This window comes from Neophocaena asiaeorientalis, unplaced genomic scaffold (assembly GCF_003031525.2).
Source record: "Neophocaena asiaeorientalis asiaeorientalis breed wild unplaced genomic scaffold, Neophocaena_asiaeorientalis_V1.1 scaffold239, whole genome shotgun sequence".
Taxonomy (NCBI): Eukaryota; Metazoa; Chordata; class Mammalia; order Artiodactyla; family Phocoenidae; genus Neophocaena; species Neophocaena asiaeorientalis.
Window position 1 is genome coordinate 690,174 of NW_020175103.1, and position 11,454 is coordinate 701,627.

An 11,454-nucleotide genomic window follows, 5' to 3' on the forward strand; every position below is an offset into this window, starting at 1 on the left:
CTGCCCATACTTGGGTCTCTATCAACATTGGCTGCCTCTGACCCAATCTCCCTCTCCCCAACCACAGGGCAGTTTTAAAAACATGAACAATACTTGTTATAAACGTTTGGTGTGAATCCTCTGACCTGGAGGGAGTTTAAGCTTAGCTGGCATGAGCTTTCATGCACACTTGGCTTTAAGTTGGGAGAGAAGGATATGGATGGTGTCTTGGCACTTGGTTAGGCCCAAGATAACCGAAAGGTGAGGAACAAGCTGTTGAGGATCATAGGATTTTTTACCTTAATTTTTAAACTTTTTTGGCTGCACAGCCTGTGGGATTTTAGTTCCCAAACTAAGAATTGAACCTGGGCCCTCAGCAGTGGCAGTGTGAAGTCCTAACCACTGGACAGCCAGGGAATTCTCGCATCATAGGATTTTCGTCAAGATTCATAATAGTTTTGATCTGACTTGGTAAATTGATTTTTATTTACCTGAATGTGAAAGGTTTCCCCCTAAAGAGTAGCAAAATTAATATGAACTAATGTAGTTAACGTTGACTATAGACTGGAATTGTACAGATGGAGCAGTCTCACAATGTCTTAATGATAAAGAAGCTGTTTAAGGCATTCTTACTATAACTACTATGCTGGTGAAAAAATATGGATTCCTCCACCCCAACTATGACAATCTTACGTATTTGACAATAAATATACTAGAATCCGAATCTAGATAAATATTCTAGACCCAGAATCTAGAACCTCAGAGAATTAGACTAAGGCCACACAAATGGCCTTAGATAGTCCTCAGAAATCTAGACAACATTAGATTTTCAGAGCTATGAAGGTTGTTTCACTGGTATATTTAATAAATGTTTATAGCACCTGTATGCAAGGCACAATGGGGGTATAAGACATCATTGATCCAACCAACTGGTGAGGAATTCATTATAGGCAAAATGAACAGTCAGAGCAGCAGCCCCCCAAATCAGAGCCATCCACCCAGGAGACGTCATAAAGTGCTGGCCGAGGGTGATTAATTAGCCAGTCTAGAAGCCCATTTAAGTCTAAAAGGTGAGAATCATCTCAGGTCTGACCTCTTCCAGACAACTCTCCCATAGCCTCTTATCAAGCAAGTTGTTTTCTTTTTTCAATCACCTTCTAAGATGTAGAAGATAATTCACCTCAGCCAGTCTCTATTTTCTAACAAACACCTGATGATGTGTGGGAGTAAATAAAGCCCAGCTCACAATTTTCTAGTCAGCAAGGGCTCCACGGTGGCTTCAGTTCAACGAGGAGTGAGCACCAACTCTGGCATATAAGACATGGGTCATGGAGACAGAATTTTTTTCCCAGCGTGGCTTCTCTGATGTTGAATAAGGTATGAAGTTCGGGTGAAGCCTTTTCCGCATGTATCACACTGATAGGGTTTCTCACCAGTGTGGATTTTTTGGTGCTCAATAAGGCTTCTATTCCTAGTGAAACTTCTCTCACACTCATTACATTTATAAGACACGGGAGCCTCAACATTTTCCCACTGGCTTCCCATCCTCCCCTGACTCTCCCAGGTCTCTCCACGGTCAGGATTCTGAACGTTTTTATCGCCGTGGATCCTCTGATGTCTCAGGAGATGTGAATTGCGCCTAAAGGCTTTGCCGCACACGTTGCACTGGTATGGCTTCTCCCCAGTGTGGATCTTGCGATGTTCAAGGAGGCTGCAGCTCTGGCTAAAGGTTTTCCCGCAGTCATTACACTCGTAGGGCTTCTCCCCGGTGTGAGTTCTCTGGTGTTTGATAAGGTTTGAACTGTGACTGAAGACTTTGCCACATTCCTCACACTCATATGGTTTCTCCCCAGTGTGGACTCTCTGATGAATGACGAGGGCAGAGCTCCCGATGAAGGTCTTGCCACACTCCTCACATTCATAGGGTTTCTCCCCAGTGTGGATTCTCCTGTGCTTAGTCAGGCCTGAACTCTGAGCAAAAGTCTTTCCACATTCATGACAATAATGCCGCCTATTCCCTGCAGCACTCTTCTGCTTTCTTTGTAACCTGCCCTCCTGTGCACCAGCTTCTGCACGTGCAGGAATCTGGCCAATGGCTTCACCCAGGTGGCATGGCATCTGCCCAGACTCTTGTCCTGGATGGTCCTCGTCTGGAGGCAGGTCCCTGATCTTCGTCTGCACTGCACCACCTGAACAACAAATGGCCAGCAACTGTCAATTATGTCCTGCCACAGGGGAGAGCTTCGTGATGAGTCCCAGGGAGGCAAGAATTACAGAGGTGTATATATGCCATGGATGAAGATTTAAGTATTAGAATAAAGATGGGAATAAAGGGGGAGAACAGGGGTGCTGGGGAGGGAGACCTGAGAATGAGAATAGGGCCATTGGAAGAAGGGTACAATCTGGGAATGGAGAGATTGGAGGGAAGGTGGTGAGGCCTGAAGACTGTGCTGGGGATAAATGCAGATGCTCTAAGTTCTAAGAAAGTAAGGCAGGGCCATGTGCTTAGGATTAGATACTAAAAGGGCTGAGCAGAAGGTGACAGTAAACAAGGCAAGTGAAAGGATTTCTGAAATGTTCTATGAGAAACAGGGAAAGTAGGAACTCAGAACTCACTGACCACTGGAAGGTGCAGTCATCTCTGGCTGCACCCCAGGCAGAGGCAGGGTCTGCCAAATAAAACTGGCATCAGTGCTGGGAGATCTGAGCTGGAGCCCCCACTGTGCTGCCAGTGAGCTATGTGAACTCAGACAAGCCAGGCAATCTTATGCACCTCTGCACTGCACGCTCATCTCTAAGGCCAGGCTCTGCATTCAATCCCTGGCTCACTTCTAGCTCTCACTCTATGGTCCCATGGCCCACTTCCTGAAGAGATCCCTCAGCTCTCCTGCACTATAAGGGCTAGCAACAGGAAGGGAAGGGGAAGAAATCAGCATTTACTGAGCATCTACTGTGAGCTGGACCTGTACTAAGGGCTGTACCTCCTTCATCGCACTTAAACTGAACTGACCAGGACACTGGCAGGACAGATAAAAAAGCAAGGCTCAGAAGAGTTAATAAACTAGTCACACAGCTGGTTAGTAGTTGGGATTCAGAAATGGTGGTTCTAATTCCAAACATAATTCAAACAGTTTCTAACAGCCTAGTAGATTCTAATACACAAAGGAAGCCAGGAAACCTTATAAGAAATCAGTGCCCATTAGTCTTACCCAAGGAGATCAGGCTGCCACAGTTCTCCTGCCTTTCATCTCTGTAGAAGTTCACCTGAGATGAATCCAGCTGTGTCCATCCAGGAGTGAGGGTCAGGGCCACATCTTCCATTTTCAGCAGCCCCTGAAACAGTGAGTAATTCCATGTAATTCCTCTTGTCCAAAATCACTCCCAAAGCTGGGTACATGCAATGAAGGAGCATCCCCTTTACAGGAGCTCTTTACAAAAAAGCAAGAATGGCATACTTATGCCTACTTAACCCTATCTCTAATAACATCTCTGTCAAAAAAATAACCATTAAAGGAAAGAAATACACACATTATCAATACTTTCATATAAACATCTAAACAGTCCAGAAGGTGAAAGGTTTGGAAAAACAAGGGCCAGTGCAGTGAAAGGAGTAGAACCATATCCAAACTTTTCAAAATATTTGTGGTGTGCTTTGGCAAAGTGGGGATGGGGGCTTATTTGTATTAATGATTTTAAAATACAGTGAAATCTAGGTCTGAGGTGAGGAAAAACCAGGGAAAATAGGTTCTACGGAGCCTCAAATACTGAGATCTTCAAGCAGGACATGAAAGACTGGGTAAGAAATTAAAATCCAGGTTAAGTAAAGACTATTCAAATTGTAATATTAAATCTTAGACTAAAAGCACACGCCTTATCTGTTCCTTCAAGTTTAAGTTCCTAGAGGGCAGCAGGCATGACTCTATATCCCTCACTAGCAGCACAGTTTATGATACTTAAAAAAACAAAACTACATCACCATCACAACAAAATCTTCAGTTTGTATTTGCTAAATTTCCCTTGCTGAAGAAGAAAATCTCCTTGATGAAGGAGCTGATCAAACAGATGGCTAGGAAGAGCAGGGAAGCACAGTCTCCAAGCTAGGAGTGAAACAGGAAAATCTTAAGTGAATACCAAAATAATGACAGATGATGATTAGCAACCTTGGGATAAATGAGAATACTCAAACTCCATGTAGATCCAGGATGAGGGTGGAGGAGGCATGGAGAGAAAGGGATCTGATGGGAAGCCCATCAGCAGTGAAGGGTGCTGGGTGCTGGGGGAGGGACAGGGGCTCCACCTCACCTGGGACTCTGGGGCAAGCCTGGCGGCTACCACTTCATCTTCTCTGCAGCGCCCTCCAGAGGCAAGCCTAGGAACCTGAAGAACTAAGAAGGAAAGAAGCTCTGGATGAGATTGACCCTGACATTCAACTTCCCTGGCATTCAGCCTCCGTAAGCCGTGAAGTCCAAGTTCAAAAACTGCATAAATTCCCATAAAGAAGTTTATACAGTGTGTCTTTCCAAAATTCCTGATCCCTGCCAGCTCAAATCCTACGGCCTGAAGAGATGTGGTATACTCCACAGATGCACAAAACGATGGGCTGGATCCTTGGTAAGAAGTGGTAGCAACATAAAAACAAAACAAAGCATTCCATCTGAAGAGCCTTTAATCTTGAATTTTGCTGAGAGAGGGAATAAGAGGATTTCTGTGGTTTCTTTTTTTGGCCGCACCACACGGCATGAGGAACTTCCCTGACCAGGGATTGAACCCGCGCAACCTGCAGTGGAAGCACGGAGTCTTAAGCACTGGACCACTCAGGGAAGTCCCAAGGATTTTTATTGTTGTTAAAATTTCTTTAGTAGCTCTTTGGGTGCTTTATTCTTTTCTTTTTTTCTTTTTTTTCTTTTTTGGCTGCATTGGGTCTTCGTTGCTGTGAGCAGGCTTTCTCTAGTTGTGGCGAGCGGGGGCTACTCTTCGTTGTGGTGCACAGGCTTCTCGTTGCGGTGGCTTCTCTTGTTGCAGAGTGCACACGGGCTCTAGGCACATGGGCTTCAGTAGTTGTGGCACGCAGGCTCAGTAGTTGTGGCTTGTGGGCTCTAGAGCGCAGGCTCAGTAGTTGTGGCGCACGGGCTTAGTTGCTCCGCGGCATGTGGGATCTTCCCGGAGCAGGGCTCGAACCCATGTCCCCTGCATCAGCAGGTAGATTCTTAACCACTGCGCCACCAGGGAAGCCCTGGGTGCTTTATTATTTAGTTCTGAAAGACTAAGAGGAGTCAGATGAGGCTGGGCCCAGAAAGGAGGAAATGGGAGTCTGCCTATATAGAACTTGCTCAGATTTGAGAGAAGTAAAGGGGAACTTTAGGTTTTCCTATGAAAGGTGAACTCTGCTGGAGACAGGAAACAAGTTAGGTTAGGCTAGGACCTCTGTTCAGAAATAAAGATTTCCTGTTGGCTGGTGTATCCCAGTGTTGTTTGTCTTGGAAATCTGCCCAGATGTTCACAGTACGTGGGGAACACTTGGGAACATATAACAGTTTCCTACTGAGTGATTTTCACCCTGTTCTAAGTGACAGGTTTAGAAGATTTATACTCTTTGGTTTGTAGAAATCCTACAATTCTGGAATATTCTGACTGGCTTTACATATTCTGCCTTATATTCCTCATAGCACTTACCAATATCTGAAATCATATTAATTTATTTGCTATTCTCCTTACTAGAATGTAAGTTCCATTGGAGGAAGAAATCTGTCCTACTGACAATGCTATCCCTGGTACCTACAACACTGGCTACCACGTAGGGAGCCTCCAGAAATATATGTTGAATGAATGGAGATCACTGTGTTGCTACAAAAATCAACTCTTTCCAAACACCAATTTTAATAAAGTCTTATTTACCGTGTCCAGGTTTGGTTAGGAAAGCTTTCCACTATTGTTTGAAATTTCCCTATTAGTCTCAAAGTAAAGTAGATCTGCAAGGGGCATATAAGACACCTATCGGTAGATCTTGTAGGTGATCCTTAAATAAAACTGGTTGAAGTCTGCAGAATTCATACTGCCCAGAAGGTAATACTCACCTCTGTCTGGTAGGGAGTGGGATCCCAGAGATTCATGCTTGAGTGGAGCCTTTCTTGGCTGGAACTGGGTATTTCGTGACCTCTGAGCTGGTGTCAACACTGCCATCTTGCAACAGAACAGTTCTTGCCCCTGTTCACCACCTGGGACCTAGAAGCCATTCATTTATTTATTCATCAGACACTTCTACCACACTCTCTATGTGCTAGTACTTTCTATTTCCCAGGCACTATTTCTAAGAGCTTTGTGAATATTAACTCACTTGATGCAGAGTGCAACAACCTTATGAGCTAGGTACTTTTATTATCTGTATTTTTGTAATGGGGAAACCGAGGCACAGTGTTTAAGCAACTTGCCCAAGGTCACCCAGGTAAAAGCAGAAATGTTAGGATGGGAGCTCAGGCAGAATGAATCCAGCGCCCACACTCTTAAGCATTACTCTGTGCTCCCTCATTATATATATTTGTGCTTTTATGAAAACTCTTTGGGAATTGGGGCTAAGTTCTCAGAGAATACTAATATGTTTTCTTATCTAAAAAATGAAAATAATAATTTCTAGCTTACAGGGTTTTGGAGACCAGCAAATAAGATCGCAGTGTGTGAAATCACCTAACACAGGGCCTGGTACATGGTATGTCCTCATTAAATAAAAGTTTCCTTCCAGACATTTGTCATTAATTAATTTTCAAGTCACTTTCGTAATAACTAGCTCATGTGCAGCTTAGAATTTCCCATATCTAAAGAATGAAGAGCCTGAAGCCGAGACTTGAAATGCTTCTTCTCTGTTCTTCTCTGTTACAGGGCTAAGGGACACTAATGCCTACTCAAGAACCTTGGTCTCAGGGTCACAGGTTAGAAGTCTTTGGTCTGGTTATGTACACGCTGAAAGGAACACACAAGGACACAGAATACTGCAAAGGGAAAATAGGCTCATACAACATCCAGGAAGATGCAAGTAAAAATGAACCCTGGGGTTTCCAACTTGTTGTCCACCGACTCCCTCCCACGTATTCCATGAATGTGAATAGGAAAAATAACTTTATTTTTACTAGCTTCTAAGCAAAATTTAGCATTTCCTTCAATTATGAATGCAAGCAACAAACCAAGGTGTTATAAGCAGTACACAGGAATCTGTCACCAACTGAAACTGCAGGTGTTCTCATACCACATTACAACCAGGTACATGTCAAAGTCATTCATCGCCACTTTGAAATTATACTAGTTATTAGGCCTGTCTCTAGATGTTAATATTTAGTGCATTAATTTTAAAAAGCACATATATAACTTTATCATACATTTAATGCTTTGCTAACTGTATTTCAATATAATTGAGTTCTTTTAAATCCTTTATATTTTCTCTTATGTATTTAAAAAATACTATTATGTGAAGGAGTCCAGGGACTTCACCTTACTGGCAAAGAGGTTCAGGTACAAAAAGAGACTGAGAACTTCTGGATCTTAAAGAAAAGCCCCTCACTCTGATCTGGAGATTTCAGGAAGAAACAGACCACAGCTTTCACAGGCTAAACCTGTTCTCTCTACCTGCGGCATCGGCTCATCCAACTGCTTCTCCAAATACTCCAAGAGCACCACCACCTCCTCCCCGCTCTCCGGGTGCTGCTTCCGCACCCAGCTCTGCAGGTCCCCCGGTAGGATGGTCAGGAACTGCTCCAGCACCAGCAGCTCCAGGATCTGCTCCTTAGTGTGCACCTCTGGCCGCAGCCACAGTCGGCAGAGCTCCCGGAGCCGGCTCAGAGCCTCGCGGGGCCCCTCAGCCTCCGGGTAGCGGAAGCCTCGGAAGCGCTGGCGGGAGTGCTCGGAGCCGGGAGCTGGGCTGCCTGGGGCGCCCGCCTCAGCAGCCAAGGCTGAGGCTTCCTCCTTCTCCACCTTCACGGTCAGGATCCCGGTCCGGTCCTCTGCAGACTGGGCGTCCAAGGCTGCGCTTTCCTTCGAGTCTCTAGCCATCCTGGACCAAGGCAGTACTTGGGCCTCAGTCTAGCTGGGAGCTGTATTTCTTCGGAAAATTCTTGAAAGGTGGGAAATCACAATTATACTGTAAAACTGCAGTGGTCCCCTTCCGCGTGTCCAGGGGCCCAGGACACCCCTGGGGCGCCACTTCACAGATTGCCCCCTGTAGTCCGTGCCTTTGCAGCGTCCTCCTCTGCACCCCACCCCGAATCCCACAATAAGTAACGCCAAAGGATGTCTTGGTGGAATGAACAGATTCCAGATGCTGGAGAAAAACTGAGGATGGAGCACAGGAAGCCTCGGTGGGAATCAATGCCACTTCCCGGGCTCTCTAGGAAGCACCTCTCGGTGGTTGTCCCCGAGTTAACCCGTTAGCAACCATGCCCTTACCTCCACTCAAGGGAAGCAGTTAGGGGAAAGAGAAGAAAAGGATGACAGGCTCTGTATCATAAGAAATAAGACTAGATCTTTCAGTCCTGTAAGGATGCTGTTGTGCCCCCCCCCCCATGCTCTGATGTAAAGCTTGATTGACTACAGAGCTGGCATAAGATTGACACTAAAATTCAGTAGAAAGCAGAGCTTCCTCAGAGCACCAGGCAGGAGGACATGCCCTTTCTCTCAGAAACATCGAAGACCACATCACCAGGCACTTGCTTGGAGAAGCAGTGGCTGCCCCTGGCTCTTGCTCCACTCCGGCTGCCATTCTTCCCTCCCTTTCAAGGCTAAACTTACTTGAAGGAAAGTCCTCCTATCTCTGACTCTAGTCCTCACCTTAACACACTGTAGGGGGCAAACTGCCAACAAAGCCATTGAGATTGCTCCTGCAAAAGTAACTAGAGATTCTGTCCCTCTTCCCCTCCACACACAACAGCTACCACTTTCTATTTTCCATGGCTTCCTCTCAGGCAACCAGGATTTCCAGGCTTCCCACTATCAGAAACTCTCTAGTCCCTGGCATCAGGGACCATACTATCTTGGGCTCTCATTCTTCTTGTTTCTTTCCAGCCCTCATTTATGGTCTAGAATAGTGGTTAGATCCGCCGCCTCTCAAGCCAAGTTACCTGGGTATGTAATCTTGGCTGTACCACGTACTAGCTGGGTGACCTTGGTAAATTACTTATCCTCTCTGTGCCCGACTTTCCCAATCTATAAATGGGGATAGTAACAGTAGATAGTGATGGAGGAAATTTTTGCCTGTTGAGGTATGGGGAAGTCATTCTGACTTACATGGTGTACATCTGTTCTAACCATTAAAAAAGAATGCATTTACCATATTGTTCACAATCTCCACTGTGAAGACAGAGATAAATGCCCCCCCTACCCTGCCCATGATGCCAATGCTATTACTCCTTCGAAGATAAGGGTCCCTTCCCAGACACCAAGGTCATGCTGACTCGCTGTGTATGTGCTAATCTGTCTCTTTTGAAACCTTGAAGGAATGCACCCTTGTCATGTTTGATATTTGTTCTTTGTTCTGACAAGATATGAAACTGTGGTTCGGGCATCCAAAATGGAACCGGGTAACCATTGTGCATGTGGTTTCAGAAATGTTCCTGCGTCACTGAGAACCTGAATTTTCTAAACTGTATCAAACTCAAGGACACTACCAGCTGTTCTCAAAACAATATCAGCTAGTAGCTGCCAGCTGCAACCTTAAGGTCTCAAGGTCTCCCCTTGTAACTATGTAACCCATTTTGGGCCCCAACCAACCCTTGCTTAGCAAGCACACTTACTTCTTGCCAGCTCCAATCCTAATTTTTTAATTTATTTGGCTGTGTCAGGTCTTAGTTGTGGCATGTGGGATCTTTCGTTGTGGTGCATGTGCAGGCTCAGTAGTTGCAGCATGCAGGCTCTCTAGTTGTGGCACGTGGGCTCTAGAGCACGTGGGCTTAGATGCCCTGTGGCATGTGGGATCTTAGTTCCCCGACCAGGGATTGTACCCCTGTCCCCTGCATTGGAAGGCAGATTCTTAAACACTGGACCACCAGGGATGTCTCCTCCAATCCTAATTCTTGACAATTTGTGTACAAATTGTTTTTTGCCTACCTAAGCCCCCGCCCCCCATTTTGTAGTCTGACAGAACACAATTCAAGTGCTTCTTGAATCCATGTCTCTTGGGTTACAGTCCTCAGTTTGGCTCAAATGAAACTCTTTTCTATTATTATTATAGATTGTTTATTGATTATTGCATTGATGAAAGGGATGTTGTGTACATTAAGGTGAGTTTTTGTGTAAAGTGCTTAGAACAATGCCTGGCCTATAATAAATTAGGCCTACCCTAAAATGGAAGCCCCGAGATTCCTTTGAACCAGGCAGGATTAGATTTTAAGCCAGAAATGACTGCAAAGTTATTTTGGTGGACCAAGATGTCAGTAAGTCCCCTTTCTACCCAATGGAATACAAGTTTGGTAGAAGTTCATTAAATAGAAGAATACCATGCTGATACCTTCCTGAGTTATTTTGTTTGTTTGTTTTTATAAATTTATTTATTTATTTATTTTTGGCTGTGTTGGGTCTTCATTTCTGTGCGAGGTCTTTCTCCAGTTGCAGCGAGCGGGGGCCACTCTTCATCGCGGTCCGTGGGCCTCTCACTGTCGTGGCCTCTTGTTGAGGAGCACAGGCTCCAGACGCACAGGCTCAGTAGTTGTGGCTCACGGGCCCAGTTGCTCCGCGGCATATGGGATACTCCCAGACCAGGGCTCGAACCAGTGTCCCCTACATCAGCAGGCAGACTCTCAACCACTGCGCCACAAGGGAAGCCCCCTTCCTGAGTTTTTATTCCCTAGTTTTTGTTCCCTCTGCAGTTCAAGGGATAACAAAGAGATAAAACTTAATAAAATGAGAGATGTCAAGGCTGTTACAAAGCAAAACTACTAGAAAATATTCTTCTCTTGATGAGCTTCCACACTAGGTACAGGGCACTGCCATGAAGCACTGGCAAAATGAGTGAACCTGAATCTAGTTTCTAGATCTTAATGCCTTTGTATAGGTGAGATACAGAAGCAAGTTAAGCAGTTTTCAAACACCTCAGCACATTAGGATCACTGGGGAGCTTTTAAAACATCCTGATACCTTGGCTGAAACCGAAATCAATTAAATTAGAATGTCAGAGGGTGGGACTCAGGCATGAATGACTTTAAATATTTCCTAGATGATTCCAGTATGCAGTTGAGTTTGAGAATTAATGAGTTAAATGATACTTAAAAGAAGTAATCAACCAAATCCAGAATGTGGGACATTCTATATTCTATAGAACAGAAGATTCAGGTTCTTCAACAAATAAATGGCATCTTTCAAAAGGGCAGGGGAGAAAGGGGAGCTGTCATATATTAAAAGAGACTGAATAGATATACCAACCAAATGCAACGGTAAACCTTATTTGGGCCCTAATCAGACCAAAACAACTGTAAAATGGCATATTTGAGACAACTGGGA

At 44.9% G+C, this 11,454-nt stretch overlaps 1 protein-coding gene across 1 annotated transcript; it reads right to left on the reverse strand.

Annotated features, from left to right (window-relative positions):
* Positions 1 to 924: 924 nt before the first annotated feature.
* On the reverse strand, positions 925 to 8,275 carry LOC112412565 (zinc finger protein with KRAB and SCAN domains 4-like). The gene is made up of 5 exons (XM_024764303.1): positions 7,594 to 8,275; positions 6,054 to 6,201; positions 4,282 to 4,364; positions 3,189 to 3,312; positions 925 to 2,168 (listed from the first exon to the last, which is right to left on the reverse strand). Exons 1-5 carry the CDS (start codon positions 8,014 to 8,016, stop codon positions 1,306 to 1,308), a joined length of 1,641 nt encoding a protein of 546 aa, XP_024620071.1. The 5' UTR covers positions 8,017 to 8,275; the 3' UTR covers positions 925 to 1,305.
* Positions 8,276 to 11,454: the final 3,179 nt, after the last annotated feature.

Coding starts and splice junctions, on each gene's coding strand:
- LOC112412565 (XM_024764303.1), bottom strand. CDS start 8,016: ATGGCTAGAGACTCGAAGGAAAGCGCAGCCTTGGACGCCCAGTCTGCA. Junction 6,202..7,593: donor TGGATGAGCCGATGCCGCAG/GTAGAGAGAACA, acceptor AATGGCTTCTAG/GTCCCAGGTGGTGAACAGGG. Junction 3,313..4,281: donor GGCTTGCCCCAGAGTCCCAG/GTGAGGTGGAGC, acceptor TCACTGTTTCAG/GGGCTGCTGAAAATGGAAGA.